The 24,324-nt window shown below is 36.7% G+C and overlaps 1 protein-coding gene across 4 annotated transcripts in view; it reads right to left on the bottom strand.

The window, feature by feature from the left end:
• The window catches only part of ptprub (protein tyrosine phosphatase receptor type Ub), a 322,943-nt gene that overhangs the window by 124,343 nt on the left and 174,276 nt on the right, over positions 1-24,324 (bottom strand). For all 4 annotated transcript variants that reach the window (XM_079836102.1, XM_079836104.1, XM_079836105.1 and 1 more), the window contains exons 3-4: positions 23,329-23,600; positions 5,162-5,237 (exon numbers count right to left, since the gene is read on the bottom strand). In XM_079836102.1, the coding sequence (XP_079692228.1) occupies positions 5,162-5,237; positions 23,329-23,600 (348 nt within the window). The remainder of the gene's footprint in view (positions 1-5,161; positions 5,238-23,328; positions 23,601-24,324) is intronic.

Genomic DNA, 24,324 nt, shown 5'->3' with positions numbered 1-24,324 from the left:
TGGCTGTGTTCGAAATCACCCCTATACCCTCATTTACTATTCCCTACATTAGTCCACTGATATAGTCCACTTCGAAAACGAGTGAGTGATTTCGGACACAAAGTGCGCTGGAAAGGCTGCCGTTTTTGCAGTTTGTGCTTGCTGTTTGGCAGCTCCAGTAATAATGAAAAGATTTATCTTGAACTCTGCCATGTAAAAACTATCATGTAACCTTAATCAAACAATATAAAAATCATTTTAAAAAGGATAATTTATACCTGTATGCATGATATTGCGCTGGACCAGTGCGGTTCGGAAGATGGATGGATGATTGATTCAGCTGTGGGCACTATTTGTGGGAACAGCCATTTAGTGGTGTCCGAAACCTTAGTGGACGTTATTAAGTGCACTAATTCAATCCCACAATGCACCACAATAACGAGTTTACAACCGATGTATGCTCGACGGCTAGAGAATACCCATAATGCACTGTGAGAGTCGTGCCGTGCATTCAATGAATTCCCGCGTTTCGCCAGGAGATGGCATCGACTCACACACTTTTTAAGACCAATGATATTGGACTCACTCACTTTTATCGTCCCTAATTGAGCACATGTCTGTTTACATACCCTGACAAACACTGACTAAACGCGTTAGAAGCTTTATTTTCACTTTTCTAATATTTTCTTCATTTTCATTGAAAATAAATGCCTTTCCGATCTGATATGTGACGGGAAAAAGGATCAGAATGAGTTTGGCAAAAGGCGGATTCGAACCTCTGATCAATATGCGTACACTATTGCTACTGATGAAGATTGAGTTTTCTGTAGTTTTGTCTGCCTCTGACAAAACAGACGTTTAAACAAGCCGATATATTTAAATATGTATATTGCATCTACTCCAGTAAAATGTTTGTTTTAAAGGACCCACCCACATTTTTTTTGGCTTCTGACGCCCATACAATATAGTATAAATAGTAGGGCTGGGTATTGACACAAATTTCACAATTCGATTCGATTTCAATTCACAAGCTTTCGATTCGATTCGATTTTCGATTCTTTTATTCGTTTATTTTGGATATGTATCAGGTATAATACATGGAAAATTTTCTCAAGGAAAACTAATTTCTGAACTAATGTTGTAAACTATGGGAGTCAGTTGATACTACATTAGCCTACTAATATTGAAGGTAAAAATTAACTGATTTGTATACAAACACTTAAATGATACTAAATTATGTTTTTTTTAAATATATATAATCATGTTATAATATTAACTTTACAATTACATCATCATAATTCTACTCTAATTAGTTTTTTTGAAATATAAACATTTAAAGGGTGGGTGTCATAAAAACTTGCCAGATTTATTAAATATTGAAGAACATTGACAATGAATATCCTATGTAATGTGGTGCATATAATTAGCAAAATGCTCCTCTCTAGAGTTAATTTTTTTACATATGACGTTACGTGACATTGTTTACTTGTAAGCCGTTTTACTTACATCTCAGTTGAAACACTGATTGAGCGATTCTATGTGACATGATACGGATTTAGGTAAGTTGTCCTGTATCTTTTAACACACGTTCAGAAGCTCATTAGTGTTTATTTCGCGCTGTTACTGGTATTAAGGCGGAAGAGAAGATCCGTTCATGTTTGCTCCGCGCTGCTGCTTCTGTTGAGCTGAGCCGCGGCAGAGTGATCTCACGCCACAGCGGCAAAACTGTTTTTGAATTTCGTAAAAAAAATAGACTAATCGATTCTTGGGATTTAAGAATCGATATTGTTTTGTAAAAGTGATAATCGATTAAAATCGAGAAATCGATATTTTTTACCCAGCCCTAATAAATAGTAGCCTACTATATAGTATGAAATATATACTATATATATATATATATATATATATATATATATATATATACTATATATATATATATATATATATATATATATATATATATATATATATATATATATATATATATATATATATATATATATATATATATATATATATATATATATATATATATATATATATATATATATATATATATATATATATATATATATATATATTATACTATAAAATTTGTACATAAAAATGTTAAGTCTTTATTTTTTTAATTAAATGCTTATTAGTTACTTCATTATTCATTACCCTTTCCAAGTAAGTTCAGTGCCATACAAGTAAAGAGCTATAGGGTTAACTTTAAGCTTGTTGGCTCGTTTTTGGAGTAGTGGAGTAATGGAGAATGAGGGTACATGGGGCGAATCGCACAGCGGTAAGTTAATTCATTCAGGGCGCGACTCTCACAGTGCGTTGAGAGTAGGCTACACCGTCTGGTTGACAGTGAGAGCGATTCAAAAGTATAAGGAGTCGTTTCTCGTTTGCTCTCGAAACGCTCTCGTGGGACTTTGCTGTCATATGCCAATCGGGCATCGAACAAGCATATTCTCCAGCGCGTACATCTACTGTACACTCGTTATTGCGGTGCATTGTGGGATTGAATGAGTGCACTCAAAAACGTCCACTATTGTTTCGGACACCACTACAAATGGATGTTCACTCAAATAGTGCCCTATTTAAGGGTATAGGGGGCGATTTCGAACACAGCCTATATTAGTCATTGAATCATTGATTCAATTGATTCATTCAAAAAGCTGATTTATTCAGTATGAAAACACCGCTGTGTTTTGCTCAGAGACGCAGATACAGTGCTGTGTCTTTGTTTTGAAAAACATTTCGGTAGCGAAATAGAGCAAAAACTGTAAGTCACTTAATATTAACTTCTTGTTTAGTAAACTTGCATAAAATCAGTATCACATTTGAAAAACTGCTATCTTTGTGTGATATCTTATTAACTATATTGTATGATATAAATATAGCGCGCCGTTAAGGCATGTAGCCTACTCTAATGCGCACCCGCACTAGTCTAATCAACAAAACTACATCACGTACTGTGTGCGTGCACTCTCTGGGTGTGTGTGAGGGATATACTCGATAATGTCAGATCGCACATCGTTAAAACAACAATTACGATATTATCGCAGACGATATATATCGCACACCCCTAGTTGAGACATGCTTTCACAAGCATCCGTAAAAGCTGTGTTTGTGATGTTTGAGTTGGGGAACATGTGAAAGTGGCGTTTGCAAAGTTGAAAATAAGCTTTATTTTTTTTAATCCTGCTAGGTGCCTCTAGTCTAGTGCCAAAGAAACTCAGAGATGAAACGCCATTCCAGAGCGGAAGCAAATTTCAGATTTTGATTAAAGATTACCATGACAAACCATTTTTTTCCCCTGTATATTAATGCTGCAGCACGCCTTGTCTTCAACAAGCCCAAACGGGGCCCACATCAGACCTCTCTTTATCTCTCTGCACTGGCTACCACTTCAAGGCATTGATGCTAGCTTACAGATCTACCACAGGCTCAGCACCCTCCAACTTCCACTCGCTCCTACGAGTCTACACCCCAACAGAAGCCTACAATCGGTAAATGAGCGACGTACTATCACAGAGAGGCACAAAATCACTCTCCAGAACATTTTTGTTCACTGTTCCTTGCTGGCAGAACAATCTCCCCGCCTTCAGCCGGAATGCAGAATTGCTGACAATATTCAGAAGACAGCTGAAAACCCATCTCTTCCATGAGCACTTAACCGCATCATATATCTAAAAAAAAAAAACCGATGCTTTCACTTTATTTGAATCCCTCCCCATTCTAGCTTATGCTACTCGAAGCAATGTTTGAAACTTTGTACTTTGAGCACTACTTGCTGTATCCCTCATTTGTAAGTCGCTTTGGATAAAAGCGTCTGCAAAATGAATAAATGAATATGTAAATGTAAACTTGCACAAGTTAATTGTTCAACACAAGACTAGTCATGTGTACTAACAAAGCAAATAATGTCCATTTTGATTTCATGACGACTTTAAAGCTGACCAAAAATTGGAATTGGAAAGTGTGACATGATCTACATAAAAAAAAAAACCTTGTTCCTCAGACTTTTCACACAAGATGGAAACTAGATCTTTTCATCATCAAAGAAACAATGTAGCTGCATCCTGCTGAGCTAAAAGCCGAAAGCCAGACTACTGAAACCAGGATGAAAGGTGAATTTGGGTACAAAAGTGACTTTGATATCCAAATTATGTGTGCTTACAGATCCATCGGGAAGATCTGTGCGGAACAGGACCTGCATAGGAAGATGTTCTTGAGATGTACTGTATATGAGAGCAATGCAAATTTCACAGCCTCATGTTTCATGTTAGAAAAGTTACTATAAATCAAGTGATTAAACCATCTGGATTTCATTTAGTCAATGGCTGATGCCAATTTCTACAGTGCATGCTGGAAATATACATTTAACTATAGAATTTATTAAGGCGCACACCTGTGCAATAATCATGCTGTCTAATCGGCATCTTGATATGCCACACCTGTGAGGTGGATGGATTATCTCGGGCAAAGGAGAAGTGCTCACTAACACAGATTTAGACAGATTTGTGAACAATATTTGAGAGAAATAGGCCTTTTGTGTACATAGACAAAGTCTTAGATCTTTGAGTTCAGCTCATGAAAAATGTTGCGTTTATCATTTTGTCCGGTGAATTTAAAGCAGAAGCTCTGTTCTTTCTTTTGACATTCTATGTTAAGATATTCATAAAACAAAATATTCAGGGTGCCATAAAAAAAGTTTTGTGAAAATGATCAAAAATGCTGGTAGCCAACTTTCTTTTTTAAATGCCATAAATAGTATATCAAAATTATAAATATAATTTAAGAAATCTACCTATTAACATTTGGCAAGTACAACAGAAGTACATTTTACAAATGACACAACATAATTTTTTAATCAGCTAATTGTTATAAGTTATCTTAATAATGGCCAAACATCAGCTTATCATTAGTAAACACAATGTTATAGTTATAAGTGAGAAATACCTTATCTTTTAAGAGTAATAATGCTAGCAATGCTAATTTTAATTTAAGATCCACATTATTGGTCAATTCTCAAAATAGCACAGACAACAATATAACATCCATGAAAAGGCTAATAAGAATCCTCCATTTGTAAAGTCCTTCACATTTTCATGCTGCTTAAACACACACGCACACGCACACGCACACGCATACGCACACACACACACAATGACAGTTGTGTGCTACTCACAACAGGGGTAGTTCAACAGGAGTATGTCATCAACTGCAATGTAGCCTCTGCGGTCCACAGCCGCCTCTAGCAATATCTGAAAATACAAAAAAGAGGAAAACATGTAAAACGAGGAAAACAAGAACATGTATTTGGCCTTTAAAATCTGAGTTTCAACATTTGAATGAATGAAATTACAATGATTGCACAAAGCAGCAAATCATCTCCTTCATTAGAATGTTGGTGTTGCAAATAAGGAAAATACATCAAGATATATATTGTAAGATCAAGACTTATTTAAGTCCAATAAAATCATATAATAAAATAAAACGTATTATCTTAAGTAAATTAGTCTCGTTTTAAGGTTAGTTAGATATTAGATATTAAATAAGATTAAATAAGCAGTGTTTAAAATATACAGCGTAAACACATAAATAAATATAAGTGATGCCTTGTATATTAATCAACACAAAGTGGTATCTATTAAACACCATCATTAGAGTTTCAATCAAACTCACAAAAAGTGTTTTAATGGGCTGTCTGCACTATATTTTAATTATTGTCTTACATTTGCAATGTGCTTCATTAATCTAACATTAATGAAACAATTAAGAAATAATGAGAGAAAACAAGGATGAGACGCTGAAAAGACGCAAAGCACATCAATCATCTTTTTGGCATTTTGCATCTTTTTCTTGAGTTTTCTTTTTGCACAAGTTTTGACAGTCTTTAAGAACAGAAAACGAGAAAAAGGATGCCAAAGCAAGGAAAGAGAATGAGAAAGAGAGAGAAAATGGATGCCAACTTCACTAAGGGCCCCTGAGGCCTATACAGGAAATAATGGCTTCATCAGGAGGCCTGCGTGCACTGTGACACATGGCTCTCACTCTGTATGCTGCGCGCACACACACACACACACACACACACACACACACATTCACGCAGATGCATTGGCTCATGATGTGAGCGTAAGGGGCACGAGTCCCCAGAGACCGGGAGAGACGCTTCACACTCGCCAAAGGCTATGAGCAAAGGACGGTTGCTCCAGTGTAATGAAATCAAATCAATATTGTGCGAACGACAGTGATGAGATATTACACATCGAGAGCGTGGAGGCCATGTTTGCTCTTCCAACAGTAGTGTGCTTTCCTGCCCTTGCTTGGTTATTGCTTCAAAAAAAAGATACTATTTTGGATTACTGTCAAGTAACCAAGCAAAATCACAGTTGTAACAATGTTGTATTATCGTTAACTAAAACTATTAAAAACATTAAGAAGCTGAAATAAAATAAAATATAAATAGTTTTTTTGAAATGTTTGAAATGCCTTGGGAATAACCTGTAATAATTTTCCTTCAAGTTGAAGCACTAAAATTATTAAGAGGAAATTAATAAAAACTAAAACTGAATTAAAAAAATAAAATATCTAAATAGCAATATTTTAAAAAAGCACAAAAAAACTAAAATTAACATGAAAACGTAAAATATAAAAATAAAATAACACTGGTTTTCAATCATATAAGGGTGTTTGTTTAACTTCCTACTCTCTTAAAAGGATAGTTCACCCAAAACTGACCCTTACTCACCCTCAAGCCATCCTAGGTGTGTATGACATTCTTCTTTCAGACAAATACAATCAGAGTTATATAAAAAAAAAAATCCTGGATCTTCCAAGAATTATAATGGCAACCATAAATTTGAAGCCCAAAAGAGTGCATTATAAAACTACTCCACATGGCTCTGGGGGGTTAATAAAGGCCTTCTGAAGTGAAGTGAATCGATTGGTTTGTGTAAGAAACATATTCATATTAAAATATTGTAAAATATCTAGCTTCCGGCGGACCGCCTTCCTTATTCAACTCTGAAGAAAATGCAACTGGCGAGAGGATGACGTCGGACGTAGCGTAAGCATTTTGAACTGCGTGAGGCATTTCACTTTCTCCGTGAGTTGAATGCTGAAGGCGGTCCGCTGGAAGCTAGATATTTACTTACTAACATGTTCGATATGGATATTTTTCTTACAAAAACCCACCTAAAAACTATGAAAAATCTGAATATTTGCTTCAGAAGGTCTTTATTTACCCCCCGGAGCGGTGTGGATTACTTTTATAATGGATGGATACACATTTTTGGGCTGCCATTCACTGCCATTATAAAGCTTGGAAGAGCCAGGACATTTTTTTTAAATAACTCTGATTGTATTCGTCTGAAAGAAGAATGTCATATACTCCTAGGACGGCTTGAGGGTGAGTAAGTAGGGTTCACAATCCCTTTAAAAAGGGGGGTGAAATGCTGTTTCATGCATACTGAGTTTTTTACACTGTTAAAGACTTGGATTCCCATGCTAAACATGGACAAAGTTTCAGAAAATAAGTTGGATGTTTGATGGAGTATTTCTGTGCCAAAAATACTCATTTCGGTTTCTCACAAGTTTCTGTGTGACGTCAAATGGGGCGGAATTTCCTTATACGGGTCCTAAGGGCACTTCTCCCGGAAGGGCTCTATTATATGTGATTTAATGTTAGCAGTAGCAAGCGGAATGGCTTTGCACCTAGTGCATGTTTACGTAGAAAAACAATGGAATAGTTGCGCATTTGAACGAACGAGTCGATAGCTAACAACACAAAGACATTTGAAGCAGTTTTACTCACCGCCTGCTTCCAAAACACGATTCACGACCGTGAACCTTGCACATATGGGTCCTAAGGGCACGTCTCCTGGAAGGGCGCGCGCGCACCCGTAGACCAGAGCGAGAGAGCGAAAGCAGTACGCCCATCAAAGCACTTTGCTTGGCTGCGCTGCAGTCACAGGACTTCACGACATCAACAATGTCACCAAAGATGTGTGTTTTTGGTTGTCAGGGCAAGCCCTGTACAGCTTCCCAAAGAACCCAGCGTTAATGGGACAGTGGATGGAGTTTGTTTTTCCGGAGCAGCAACGGAGTTGTGCAAGCGTTTTGTTTGTTCCCTGCATTTCGGCGACGATTGTTTTATAAACAAGGCCCAGTTCGACGGCGGATTTGTAACTCCACTAATGCTGAAAGATGGAGCGGTCCCAGCGATTAAGGTTCACGGTCGTGACTCATGTCTTTGTGTTGTTAGCTATCGACTCGTTCGTACAAATGCGCAACTATTCCATTGTTTTTCTACGTAAACATGCACTAGTCTGACGTGCAAAGCCATTCCGCTTGCTACATTCCGCTTAACATTAAATCACATATAATAGTCCATAAACCAAATTATATCCTCATAAACCATGGGTAAACGCACACAAATGTTGTAAAACTCGCCAATGACAAGCCGCTAAGCAAGTATATAAGTTACAGTTACAGTACATACCATTGAGACTACTGCTGTAGTCGTAACTGCTTCCCCAGTTCAATTTCAGCCTCTAGATCTGATTCTGGATCATATATGTATGGCTAAATCTGATTGATCTCCATGGTTTATTTAGGATAACGTTTTTTTCAGGGCTTCCAGACGCTCTCAACGCAATAGCTGCGCGCGCTCGTCATTCTTTAGCTCCACCCACACGATGCGCCCCCAGCCGCTCATTTTTTTTCCGGAAAGACTCGGTACAGGGTATCTTTCTTTTTTAAATATAATAAAACTAAAGACTTTTCGGAGATATGAAGGATGCAATACTACTCTATAGGTACTCAAGATTGACTGAAACTGAGTGTTTTTCACACACACTGATTTATTAATTGTGGACATTGCTATAAACTTTTCCCCCTGAAAGTCATCTCAAATTAAGAATTGCGGTTAATAACACTATGTGATGAAATAAAGGTGGTAGAAGTGAAAAATGCTAACAATTTTGGAATAAGTTGTCCGACTAATTTGTCTTGCTTAAGATGATAATTAGCATGTATTCTTAACACAATTAAATACTACCTTTACACTTTTTGCATATTGTGACAAAATCTGAGATTAATTGGCAATGATGCATAGTATGCATAGCTAATATGTGATATTTAGCTTGAAATGTCTGTTTTCTTCATACATCTTATATTCCATTTAAAACATTGAGACAACGTTGTCCCCTTATGTAAGAAAAATTTGATGGTGCAAAATTGTTTGTAGAGGTGGAAATGATGCTACAACAGTGTAAAAATATGAATAATTTTCTCAAATATCGAAACGGTTTGTTAATGTATGATGCATTTTCATAATTTCAATTGAAAGTCTGGTTCTAGGATAAAACTATAAAATCAATACCTAAAAGATGATGATAAGTAACACAAATAAATGACGAAGGCATGAATAAAAAGTTTCCAAGACATAATAAAAATAAAAGGTTGTGATGCATTCAGGATGCTTTAATGAACAAAGTTCAAATAAGCATTTATTTGAAATATATTTAAAAAAAAATTGGTAACAATGTTAAAGTCTTTATGGTTACTTTTGATCAAATTGAATACACCCTTGCTGAATGAAAATCATAATCTCTTTGAAAAAGAAAACCCTGAACGTTTGAACGGTTTAGTGTAAATGTGCCTAAATTTGAAGAAACCTGATTAGTCAAATATAGGGTAGAATTATCGTGGAGCGTTACTATCGCTGAAAGAGGATTATTATGTTTCACGGCCGTAGCACATAGTTTAAAGGCAGTATCTCTCAAAGCTGTCATGGCGGCGCTTCATTCCGTGTTCAATTTCCCCATTACCTGGTCAGCAGAACATTCCAGGCTGTCAGAAGCCTCTTATTTCATCACGGAACAGCATGATTTCATGCTCCCAACCCTTCCTTGACCTCTAACGGTGCAGACATACGCGAAGATGGATGTGAAGTCTCTGATTGGGATCTAAAAAAACAACGTGCTTTGCGGGAAGAGAGGAGGAAAGTGACTCCAGACAGCAGAATATACAGCCAGGGCTGGCTCAGGCACAGTAACCCAACTTTAATCTCCTGTTGGAAAGGACTGCCATATAACCACAATAAACTGACACCAGACTTGCAGGATGATGCAACGGGAGATTACTCTGAAATGTGTTTTTGAATCTCCTCCACCATTCCATGGGTGTGCTGCTGCTGCTGCTGACATGCCATCAGCCTTCCGAAACAAAAGACAAAATCACACTTTTCTATAAAGGCGTTCTTATGCTATTAAAATCCTCTACCCGTATCACATTTATTCTAATCAGTGGCTACTTCCCTCCTGGAGACTATTCAGGGAACAAATCTCTCTGATTTATGATGAATATAAAAATGATTATTTCTGGGTATGGCAATGCAGGGCTGAGTTGAAATTTTCCTACCCTGCTAAGGAGACGATCATCTCTACAGTCCTTATATAAGCAAGACTTGTACACTGAAAAAAAAAAAAAGATTTTCACTGCTTGTTCAAATTGCTTGGTTAAAACGAGCAAAAGCAACACAATGGCTATACATTTTGTCCTAACTTGATTTGATTGTGTTCAAACCACTTTTTGGGGCTTGTTAGTTCCAAGCATGTTGTGCATATGGCTAAGAGAGAGAGAGAGATTAAATGTTGTTATTTTATATGTAAAAGTGTTATTTTATGTCTTTTTGAGCAAGATGAGAAAGGGGGAGACTTAATTGTGTTTAATGGTGTTTAATATTTAATTATGTTGGAATTGTTAGAACAATTTAAATTACAGTGGGTTACCATTTTGGATAAGAGTGGAGCATTTGTGGACTAAAACAAATAATGTCATAACGGCTTTGCCTGAAGGAGCTTTTAATGCTTAGCATTTAAGATGCTAATGTGTGCTATTGCTAGCTAAAAGTTTGTCAACTAGCTAGTCATCATGTCAGGGAGCCATATAAAATTCACTTTGAGACTACTTAATTGGGTCAATTAAAATGTATTCATCATTCAGTTGCGTGACAAAAATATGTTTGTTTAACTTGATTCATGTGGGACAGATGTACACAATTAAATCATGTAAATCCAACACTTTTTTTTTCAGTGTAGCAGCAATGGATCAGAGTAGTGTTTCAAGGTTGAAAGATCATCATATATTGGTGTAATGAAGCGTACATAGAAAGGAGTGCGGAACAAAAATGCTCTTTAATCAATAAATCCTCAACGGAAAAGACAGGAGATCACAGGAAATAAAGAAAACACAACAACATAACATTGACTTCCACAGTATGAAAGAAAACACTATGGAAGTCAACGGGTGCCATCAACCTTCTGGATACCAACATTCTTTAAAATATCCTCTTTTGTGTTCAACAGAAGAAAGAAACTCATGCAGGCTTGGAACAACATGAGGGTGAGTAAATTATGTCAATTTTGATTTTTGGGTGAACTATCCGTTCAAATCATACAGGGATAATTAACTTAACTAGAGACAAGCTAGCAAAGGGAACACAACTAAAACAAACAGACAGACAACTACACGTGACAGATACATAGATAGAAGTATAATCAATATTAAAAAATATTTATTTATTTTTTAATACACACATGCACGCAGATGCATTGGCTCATGATGTGAGCGTAAGGGGCACGAGTCCCCAGAGACCGGGAGAGATGCTTCACACTCAAGCATTATTTATTTATTTATTTATTTTTTGTTTACAGTGCCCAATTGTTTTTTATTCCTGAATAATGACCACTATTTTTGATGATTTTATCATGACTGATAAATACATTTTAAAAAGAATAAATATGACTAATTATGAAGATTTATTCCCAAATATGTAGACTTTTTTCTTAACTGACAGTGCAATACTTTGAAAAAAATTAACCAAGCTGTCAGAATATATTTTTTTGTTCAACAGCACCATAAATTCTCAACCACCAAAAATGTTGTTTTTAAACAACTTTATAATAAATTACATCAAAATTTAAATTTGTATACATTATAATGAAAGTTAATTTGATTAAAAGTATATTCTATAAATCAAACATTAATAGAATTTCTATAAGACATTATATATATACACACACACACTCAACTAAGGGATTATTAGGAACACCTGTTCAATTTCTCATTAATGCAATTATCTAATCAACCAATCACATGGAAGTTGCTTCAATGCAATTAGGGGTGTGGTCCTGGTCAAGACAATCTCCTGAACTCCAAACTGAATGTCAGAATGGGAAAGAAAGGTGATTTAAGCAATTTTGAGCGTGGCATGGTTGTTGGTGCCAGACAGGCCGGTCTGAGTATTTCACAATCTGCTCAGTTACTGGGATTTTCACGCACAACCATTTCTAGGGTTTACAAAGAATGGTGTGAAAAGGGAAAAACATCCAGTATGCGGCAGTCCTGTGGGCGAAAATGCCTTGTTGATGCTAGAGGTCAGAGGAGAATGGGCCAACTGATTCAAGCTGATAGAAGAGCAACTTTGACTGAAATAACCACTCGTTACAACCGAGGTATGCAGCAAAGCATTTGTAAAGCCACAAAACGCACAACCTTGAGGCGGATAGGCTACAACAGCAGAAGACCCCACCGGGTACCACTCATCTCCACTACAAATAGGAAAAAGAGGCTACAATTTGCACCAGCTCACCAAAATTGGACAGTTGAAGACTGGAAAATGTTGCCTGGTCTGATGAGTCTCGATTTCTGTTGAGACATTCAGATGGTAGAGTCAGAATTTGGCGTAAACAGAATGAGAACATGGATCCATCATGCCTTGTTACCACTGTGCAGGCTGGTGGTGGTGGTGTAATGGTGTGGGGGATGTTTTCCTGGCACACTTTAGGCCCCTTAGTGCCAATTGGGCATCGTTTAAATGCCACGGCCTACCTGAGCATTGTTTCTGACCATGTCCATCCCTTTATGACCCCCATGTACCCATCCTCTGATGGCTACTTCCAGCAGGATAATGCACCATGTCACAAAGCTCGAATCATTTCAAATTGGTTTCTTGAACATGACAATGAGTTCACTGTACTAAAATGGCCCCCACAGTCACCAGATCTCAACCCAATAGAGCATCTTTGGGATGTGGTGGAACGGGAGCTTCGTGCCCTGGATGTGCATCCCACAAATCTCCATCAACTGTAAGATGCTATCCTATCAATATGGGCCAACATTTCTAAAGGCGAAAGGGGGTCAAACACAGTATTAGTATGGTGTTCCTAATAACCCTTTAGGTGAGTGTATATATACACCTTTAAATTACTAGATTTTATCAATAAATAATAAATAAATAAATAGTAATTTAAGCACATTCTTCACATTCTTTCAACTTAAACTCAAAATAGCTCACAATTTCATGCATAACCCTTTTAATTTAGCTAAAAATATCTTACATTGGGTGTCTCTGCCGACCTCTTGTGGGATAAAAATAAATAATATAATGATATTTCATGACTCTTGCCACTAGATGGTAAAGTTTTAGCATTTTTTGCTTGAATTTTGAGCATGTTTAGGTTTGTCTATGTGTACTGAAGCATTCCTTCCATTCCATTCATTCCAATGGGGGTCAAACTGACCCGTGAGAGAAGGATTTGTTACTTTTTTTTAAATTTCAACCCCAAAAACTCCTCAAACCCAGTAAATTCTTTTGTGCAATTGTGGTTCAAGTGTGACAAAAGTCCTAGGGTCTTGGACCACTCCGATGAACACTCAATTTTTAAAGAAAATGAGTTTCGGGTCAAAATGAACCGAGGGATGGATGAGGGATTTAAAGAACAAATTACCATTCTTGTTGAAAAGCATTATAAAGCATTAAGAATAATTACATTCTAATATATTGTTCCAAACAGTGGAATAACAACCAATAATTGTAAATGATAATTTATTAATAGTAACACTTAGGTGGACATAAGAACATACGTACTAATTGAGAGCTTTCCAACAATATGACATGACTATCCAATTCAACTAGCAATTCCTATTACGATTACTATGATCTTATTTAATAAATTAGGAAACAGACTTGAAACTGCAGTAGTTACGAGCAGTTACGTCAGATTCATTCTAAAATCCACATTCTAAGCTTTTAAAACATTTTAAACAGCTAGACGCACCAGTTGAAAAGGTTAAAAAGCATGTTGATGAGAGAAGGAACAAGAGGAGCGCAGAGAGAGAGAGAAAGAAAGAGAAAGAAAGAGGTGTGAAGGACCGCAATCAAGGAGGACAGACACAAACAAACCAGGATCTCTAACAAGGACATGTTCTCCTCAGAATTATCCAGTCCTGACTAACGGGTCAAGGTTTGGCTGATTAGCTTGATCAAATTAGCCCATCCCGGCAGATGTTGTAACTACAACATCTGGATCCAGAAAGAATCTTTCTCTACTGATGGCCTTTTTAAAAATACTTGTGTATGGCTCTAAAACTAAACCGTCATGAGCAAAGATGATAATACTAACATACAACTTTCTCCAGGTATTATAGACCTCCTTAGTTTGGCATGTTTTCTACCAACAAATTAAAAGGAGAAAAGATTGAAAAAATAATCAAATTAAATGCACTCTACCCTGTCAGGTCATGCAATGAATTCATCCTGGTGGAATGCATTTTATTCATCTACATTATTATTATTATTAATGGATCTGACCTAATGTCTTAAATTTCTTTCTTCAACCCACTATCAATTTTTATTATTTACACTCTCGTGCATTTTTTTAAGAATGTGTCAGGTTCAATTACTCTTTCGTAGCTTCAGCTTTGGTGTTCAGCGTGGCGGAGAGAAAAATATACAGACACAGATTTGTTGATGTGATGTGAATTTAATTGGAAGCTCGTGAGAGACAAAAGTGAGAGAGTGAGAGAGTGAGAGAGAGAGAGAGAGAGAGAGAGAGAGAGAGAGAGAGAGAGAGAGAGAGAGAGAGAGAGAGAGAGAGCGATATACAGACGGAAAGGTACGGATGGGCTGAAGCTAGATTCTTTTTGGCAGTCCTGGCAGGCCCGATAACATCTTTAATATTTGATAACAAGTTCCCACTATCTATTACACCTTCACCAATAACAGCAGAAATATATGAGCGAGCATGGCAGACGGGGGAGATTTCAACTCGAATATTTCAAACTCAAGGTGATTCCTACCCATTTCCATTCTGCTCTTCCTCCCAATCTCTCCCCATCGGTGTCTATTCAATTTTCCTTCATTCCATTCCTTTCAATCTATTGATGTTCAGATATGGCAGCCAGCAGGAAAAATGGTATCTCGTGACACATAAACGTGAGGACCCATCATATCATGAGAGACAGACCACAGTCTCATTTCACGTGTATAGGGACACACAGCCCATTGTTACTGTGTATGAAGCTCATAAAAGCCCAAATCAAACGCAGAACAGAGGAACTTCATTAGTCTGACAGAAGTTGAGACATCATTACTTTTGACTAATTATGCCTATTTATTCCCTGATAATTAGACATGTCTCAGCTGACAATACTATCAATACAATTACCCGGACAGTCAGAAAATCATAAATTTAATTTTAAAAAAGCATCATAAATGGTCAAGCACCAAAAAATCGTGTTTTATAAATATATTGATGTTATACATTAAAATTTAAAATTAAAGTTAAATTAAAATAATGAAAAGTTTATTATATAAATTAAATATAATTTATATAGCTCATAGAGTATTACTACTACTCCTACTACTACTAATAATAATAGTAATAATACAATTTCTATGTAATTCTAATTATTATTATGAAGAATAATAGTAGTAATAATATACAAGTATTTGCAAAGGGGCTGAAAAACGTTGGTACGTTTCCAGAAACTTTCCAAAAAATCCTGGAAAGTTTCCAAAAATTCTGGAAAGTTTCCAAAAATTCTGGAAAGTTTCGGGAAACTTTGCAACCCTAATTATTAATACAGTATGTGGACATTTATAGTTCATTCATATCGAAATATGAAATCTATTGTAGCGAATGTATTTCACTGAATTTAATAAAAACATTTATTGTACTTCCTTAAATGGGCTTTCAATAAAACCTGGCTGCCTATGCGGTAAAAAGGCAAAAATGGGTGTTTCCTGACTAGAGAAATCAGAGGAAAAATGTCTGTTGTCTACCCTTTTGTGAAATAGGTAGGAAAACTTCAACACCCATAATGCAATGGGCATTATAGGTGTCAATTAAATTCTGAATGGCACACAACCCTAGTGTTTACTTTATTAATAATAGAAAAGAAAACCGGTGTGGACAATACATTGTCAAAACAATCAACCTGAAGCGCTTGTTTATCAGAAATCTATGCAGCTAAATCCATTCATTATGGTTATGGGGAAATAAACATTATTTTGTATGAAACCCTTAATTATGAGAGTCGAAAAAACAGGCTATTGGCTCCTTTCAAACAGAAATTCAGCCTGGGTGGCCTTGTTACGTGAACGAAGGATTTCATTTCACGAAAATAATCAGTTTAAAGATTTCAGCTCTGGGAAAACAGTGTTGTATGGGTTTAGCACTCACTTCTTTTTGTGAAAGCAAAGTCCTCATGTTCTCAGAAGAAGTGGACCTCTTCAACTTGAGCAATCACTCATATGAGCCAGACAGGATATTGATACAAACACTGGATAATATTTAAACGTCAGATAAAAGCCATGTTGTCCTTGGAAAACTCTTCTTAGAAGCTTTCAAGTGAGTTTTTTTTTGTTTGTTTACTGTCTGAAACACAAATGCACAATGTCACTATGCTGCCCGTAACGCTGATATTTCTACCTTTATTCACTTTGTATTACTTTATGAGTGTAGACAATGTTTTTTTTCCTCCTTGTACTTGTTTTGTTCAATTTTCTTCTCATCCTTATTGTGATGAGTCATGAGGCAATTGTTGGGCAATTTTGGCTGCCACCAAGGCTGAAAGGGTCTTAGAAGACATTACTAACGTAAGTCTTATTAGAGGACCAATTTCAAGTCTCATTTTCGCTCAGGGCGATTCAAGGATTTCGATATTAGGGGGGCTCAGCCCCCAATGAGGCTTTGATTATAAAAAAATGTTTTTAATATACTATTTGTATACTAGAATAGGCATGTACAGTACAGTAGGTTCTACACTACCTATCAAGTCTTTTTCCTAAATACTGAATTAATTTCTAATCATTTTAAATAACCAGTAATATTCATTAAGAATTAGACAAATTATATATTACTGTAATTGCCTAGAATTTTTTTTTTTTTTTTTTAAGATTTTTTCCAACACATGTAATGTTTTAAACACTATTTGTTTTAACTCTGAGGAATGTACATCTTTAAAGTTAATTTTAATTCGCAAATGCATTTTCATTCATGGAGATAACATGGAAAATGTGCAATGCTTTAGTGGAGGATTTCTATTATCTGGTGTAATACATACACTTTTTTTTTTTTACATGAAAATGACATGAAATTACCACTATAACCAGTCGATGGCTGCAGAGAACCACTCATTAGTTAATTTGCCATTTCCACTCCCTTTTTATAGTTCTTTTCACATGTTTTGCTTATGGATTTATTATCAAATGAATATTTTAACACATTTTTGCAATTTTATTGCAGCAAAGTATGCAGTATAGCAAGAGTAGGAAAAGTCTTATGTCATTTAGATTAAAAGAATTTCATAAAAATAAATATAAATACATTTTATAGTGGATGGGAAGGCGTCTTGAATTGTTCCCACGTCATATGTCATCTGCATTTATGACAAAGAGCTATACACAAGCAGATATCATAACAATCTAGCAATAAAAGCACACACGTTCTCCTCTGCCACTACGCTGATATGAATTGAAGAAAGCCCTCCTAAAATGGGCCTGTTCTCGCTCTTGAATATAGGAAAGCCATTCACAGTAAGTCAACAAGAATCCACAAAAGACAACACTGAAAAACAAACTGAGGACATGCAAAATGCCTGTGATTATGTTTTTTTTTAAGTCTAATAGCAAAGGTCTAAGCACATCCTCGAGGCAAATTCACAGAGTTCATGGGTTTGACTCTGTGTTCCGGGAAAAAGACCAGGATGACACAGAGATGGGCACACAGCTCCATTTACCCTTGTTATGCACTCAGACGTGAAAAAAAAGCCTGGCTTAAAGTGATAAACAATGTTTCACACAATTTTCTTCAGTTTAAAGAGTTCATCCAAAAACAAAAATCCAATCATTTACTAAATAACCACGTACAGGTTTGGAACGGTAGGAATATTTGCATTTTTGAATGAACTATTCCTGTATCTTTTTGCTTACCCAAGAAAATCTTTGAAAAATGGCCCCAGCTGGATTTGAAAAGCAGCAAAACGAATGAAAGGAGGTATGTGAGGAAATAATACAGAAACTGCAGGAAAAACTAAACGTAGTCAGCAGGCAGAGACAAATTCAAAAGAAAAACACAAAGCAACTAAGTACACATAAAGTGAGAGAATTAAATTATTGGAAACTGCTAAGGGGCTGAAACATCGTTGCCATGGAAGATCGCCTGAATGGTCTCAAAATATAACAAATGCTACACAATTGAGCTTTAAATGATCTCTCTTGTTGGTTCAGTTTTAGCAAACTAGCCTTGACGTGACACCCGCTGGGACAGTGGAACAGCTCTAGTTTCAGCATTGATCGGGACAGTCTGCCATCTTCCAGGTCCAAAGTGTGATTTAGTGTGCTGACACCCTGTTGTGCGAAAACTACGCTGAGAAAGAGCAAGCTCATCACCCCATCAAATGCACAAACTATTATGTTTGTCGTTCAGCCACTGGTTCTGAAAAACAGGAGCAAGATGTCTACAACACTCTGCATTCAAACTTTTTCACTGTTAATGACAAAAGACAAAACATCTGTGTTTTTAGAGTAACAGAGTTTTACAGTGTAGCATTAGGCTAGCGATACACGAGGAGGTCTATAACACCTGGAGAAAGCTATCTGCTAGCATTCCCATTCATCTCTTATTTTGAATTGTCACATAACATAGGCTACAGCAGAATGGTCAAATAAACATTTTCAGCTAGCTTTGCTTTTGCATACCTCGTTGATTAATACCTCGTTGATGAAGTTGATTAACCTGCTATATTAGCATACCGCTAACTGATTAGCCAGCTATCTTTGCATACCTCAAGTAGATTAATCTGGTAAATTAGCATACCGCTAACTGAGTAGCCTTCTAGCTACCTGCAACAAAGTTTACTGAAAAGGTTAGCTGCCTCTCGATATTTCAGAAATTTTAAATATTTCTACCCTAGAATAATTTTTTGGGCAAATTGCATTTTCATTCACAATATTTAAAAGTAGCCATGTATGCTGACATGTTTACCTGTTGTCGTTTATCCACGTTATGTGCATAGGCTAAAATAGATGCTGTAACAGTCAAAACACGTCATGCGGGTTCATGCTAGCCAGGTGAATTCCTTGGTTTATGGAGAAAAATAGGTTTTCTTCAAGTGCACTCGAAATTCGAAGCGACACCGAATCGACTATGCAGGCACACACAAAAACAACAAATTCCCTCTATTGTCATGTCCCCTCCACCTTCACATCTTGTTGACTGGCGGGAGGACTATTATTTACACATGAAGGCCACATCTTTTCACTGGCATGTGAAAGTTAATTAGGTTGGAGAGATTGACAGTTCACGATAAAGCGAACACTACTCAACTTAATTGCTTTCTGACAGCTGCGCAGAGTTTGCAGAAAGGAGAAATTGAATTTATGGATGAAGCCCCCTGCGTCTGCTCAATTGCAGACCGACCATTGACACCAATCGATCGGCTTGGGGGGCGTGAATGAGCTGTCATTTCGTAAGCAATGATTTGGTAGATTGTCTCATACGTAATGGTACAGTAAGGAAATTAGGTTACTAGTCGACTAAGACTTGTCAACACTATTGACTTGGTCTATATTGTGGGCTTGTCCAAGCCCTATAGCACTAACCTACATTTATGCTGAGATCAATACTAATTAAACAGTGCAAAGGGCATGACTAATAAGACAGTAGCTCCATCACTGGTTGTGTAATGCCTCGTTGTGAGGAAAAGGGATGTGTGTGTATTACACTGTAGGTGGAGCTCTGATGTACTATCTTTGTGTCAAAGCAACTTTATGGGCACATAGTCGAAAACCAGTTTACTAGGTCTGCCATTGAGATTTCAACCGCTATCAGACACATTGTTCATTTGTGGCATACTCTACAGTTTCAAGGCAAACATGACAAAGTAATTATCTCAGACATTTCTGAAATGTTTTAGAATATTAGTGATACAATAGTAGCTTGTTGACCAGCCACCATGTTAAAAAAAAAACATTTTGACCATCTTAAACTGGTATGACTAGCTGGTAGCTGGTTTATTGCTGGTTCAAGAATGTTTGCTAGTTTGCACTAGCTAATGACCAGCTTTAACCAACTAATGACCATCATACTGTAGACTAGCTAATGGGCTGTTTGTACCAACTACGAATCTTAGATCAACTGATGACTCACTTAGACCAACAAACTCTTTTCGACCAGCTAATAACCAGTTTAGACTAGCTAATGAGCAGTGTGTACTAGGGATGCAACAATACAGTTAGTCCACGGTTCAATCCATACCTCAGTTTTTAACCACGGTTTTCGGTTCGGTTCGGTTCTGATGGCTTGTCACATCAGTTTTTTTCTATTCTATTCTTAAGCGACAGGAACAGCAAGAGGTTAAGGAGAAAAAATACTATTTTTTAATTGCTTTATTTTCTTTCTTTATTTTACTTAAAAGTGAAAAACCTTAGTTAAACTTAAAACTTTACTTAAAAACCTTTGTACACATTCCTAGTGTATTGTAAAATATAAAATAAATATATATAAAGATTTACACTGGCAGCTCAGAGCTGTACAGCAGCATTTAAGTATGAGATCGAATGAATAAATGTAAAATTAAAACACCACATAGACTTCACTATAAAATATACACTGATTCTTATTAAAGCTACTGTATTAAAGTTTTTCAGTCAAGAGCATTGAGTGATTTTCTCTTTGTCTTTTGTTGTTGTATTAACATTAAAGGGATAGTTCACTCAAAAATGAAAATTCTGTCATCAAGAAATGAATATAGGTTTGGAACAATATTAGAGTGAGTAAATAATGACAATTTTAGAAGTGAACTGTCCCTTTAAGGACGGCGTGTTCGGCTGCGCTGTTGTCAATTTAAGACCTCTACACATCTAATCTACAGACACACGCCGATTTTACTTTCACTTTAGACATAACCTACTGTGTCTATGTAAACCTTGTGTGTATTTGACAGTATTAGCGAAGTAAGGCTACTTAGTCCAGTAATCGCGTGTTTGACAGGCGTTTAGTGCGCGCGCTCTGAAAAGCGCATGTTTAACCGGCAAGGCTGTAAAACGCATGCAAATAATGAGCTTTCGTGATTGAATAACTATAGTGTTCCGTGAGTGTAACTCCACCACTAACGTGTGATGTGAATGTATGTCGCATGGTTCAGTATATTGGGATGGAGTCAAATTATAGAATTTGTAGAAAAATAATTAATTAAATGCAAAACCGAAAAATCGCAATTCACAAGCACGTATTGAACCGGGAAGGCCGTACCGAACGGTTCAATATTATATTGAGAATTGTGGCATCCCTAGTGTGTACCATCTAATGAGCAATTTTTATATTAATAATGACCAAATTGTACTTACTAATGACTCTCCTGGAATAGCTATGACCAGTTTAAACTAGCTATTGATAATCTTAGACCAATTAAAAAATACCTTAGACTAGCTAGGACCAACTAATGACTCTCTTGGACCAGCTAATGAGCATCTTTGAACAAATTAATAATGAGCAAATTGTACTTACTAATGGCTCTCCTGGAATAGCTAAGGACCAGTTTAAACTAGCTAATGATAATCTTAGACCAATTAAAAAATACTAGACTAAGACTAGCTAGGACCAACTAATGACCCTTTTAGACCAGCTAATGACCAGTTTAGACCAGCTAATGAGCAGTTTGTACCATCTAATGAGCATCTTTGAACAAATTAATAATGACCAAATTGTACTTACTAATGGCTCTCCTGGAATAGCTAAGGACCAGTTTAAACTAGCTAATGATAATCTTAGACCAATTAAAAAATACTAGACTAAGACTAGCTAGGACCAACTAATGACCCTTTTAGACCAGCTAATGACCAGTTGAAAACCAAACAACACGTTCTTAAAGGATTAGTTCACTTCATCAAAATTTCTTGAAAATGTACTCACCCCAATGTCATCCAAGATCTTCATGTCTTTCTTTCTTCAGTCGAAAAGAAATTAAGATTTTTGAGGAAAATATTCCAGGATTTTTCTCCATATAATGGACCTCAATGGGGTCCAACGGGTTAAAGGTCCAAATTGCAGTTTCAATGCAGCTTCAAATGGCTCTACATAATCCCAGTTGAGGAATAAGGATCTTATTTATCAAAACGATTGGTCAATTTATACACTTAATACAGTACTTAATTTAATACTTAATTAACACACAAATGCTCGTCTTGCCATTAGCGTCCATAACTTCACGCATTACGTAGTAACGTTGGAAAGGTCAGGCGTGACGTAGGCAGAAGTACCGCCCCAGTGTTTACACAGCGAACGTGCAAAGGCTAAGTCAAACGGCCTTTACAACAACAACAAAAAAGGTAAAACTTTTGTCGGACGATTTTGAAGTTGGAGTAGAAAATGAAAAATGAGGTGAGGTGAGATGAGATGAGTTTTTCGCCCTGCCCTACCTTTTGGAACCAGAATACACAGACAGACGTCATGTCACGTGTGACCCTTTCCAACGTGATTACTTAACGCGTGAAGTTGTTGACGCTAGTGCAAGACGAGCATTTGTGGTTAGCCCTTTGAATCTGCATTGAAACCACAATTTGGACCTTTAACCCGTTGGACCCCTGTTGATCCTGGAATGTTTTCCTCAAAAACCTTCATTTCTTTTCGACTGAAGAAAGAAAGACAAGAACATCTTGAATGACATAGGGGTGAGTAAATTATAAGGAAATTTTAATTTAACAACTAATCCTTTAAAAATGGCTACAATTTTAAGTTTCATTTTCCATTAGGGTTACTAATGGTATCTTGATATATACCATGGTATTTATTTACACAGTACTCTCCAAAGGTGCTTAAGAATTCATTACCCTCATCTAGTAACCAAAAACACTTAATCCTCCATTTTGTAAATTAAGCATTTAAACACATACATAAATATACTACATGTGACATCAATCAATGTCGGAAAGAACAACTCACAAACGTCCTAATTTGTGTAACCAAACAGAAAAGACGGTCACTAATTCATAATGTTACTCACCTGGTACTCGTTTGGCCAGAAAGTGCTGACTGCCAGTTCCACCTGGTGCCACTGTCGTCCACGTGACCCAGAGACATTCCACACGGGAATGCCAAGCGGTCCGCCGTTGACCCGCACATAAACCCGCAGCGCCCCAGGGCTGTGGCCGTCTCTGCTGTACAGGAAGTAGCTGAACTGCACGCAGTGCGTGTCGTTTTCACTTAGCGTCTGCAGCAGAAGCTGAGCCCTCTGGCCTGCTGCATGCTGGGAGGAGTTGACCATCATGTAGGAGCCTTGAGGATGAAGACAACACAGCAAGAGGGAAGAATCAGCCAAAGGTCAGAGCCATCACATACAAACATACACTCAAATATCAACTAATTAAAATGAATAGTCTTACATTTCATATGATTCCTCACACAAAGCAATCATATCACTTCACAAGACATGGAATATATAGCATATGGGTCATATGAACCTGTTTTATGATCCTTTTATGTTGCTTTTTGTCCTTTGTAGAGGTTAACATCCACTGTATGCTCTTTGGACTGACATAAGGGTAAGTAAATAACAGAATTTACATTTTTAATACTTGTCTCACATACAGTCACTTTGTGTTCGGTCATCAAATACAATATAAAGAAGAAATCTGAAAGCAAGAACATGAAATATTTTCTCTGAATAAGAAAACATTTCATATCTTTGTGTGGCTACAAACATTTGTGGAGAGCTTTAGTGCATATTAGAGCATGCCCGCTTAAAGAAACAGGCACATATACATAAGCTCAGCGAGAATAAAAGAGACAGGGGGAAATAAATATCCAGCTTCTCTGCCGAGCATATCTGCTGTATTACAGCCTCCTCAGAAACTTCTGTGTAGTTTTCCCGTTCCTACTTTTCAAAAGCCCTTGTTTGTCTATTTGTCTCTTTCCGCAGACTATCTCTCCCTTCAGTGAGTTCACAAAGGATGACAATTTTGGCATTACTCTCTCAATACAGAGCACAGAGAGAGAGAGA

The sequence above is a fragment of the Gobio gobio genome (genome assembly GCF_949357685.1).
Source record: "Gobio gobio genome assembly, chromosome: 15".
Classification (NCBI taxonomy): Eukaryota; Metazoa; Chordata; class Actinopteri; order Cypriniformes; family Gobionidae; genus Gobio; species Gobio gobio.
The sequence above is the reverse complement of the archived record's forward strand: the minus strand, read 5'-3'. Positions and strand labels throughout refer to the sequence as shown.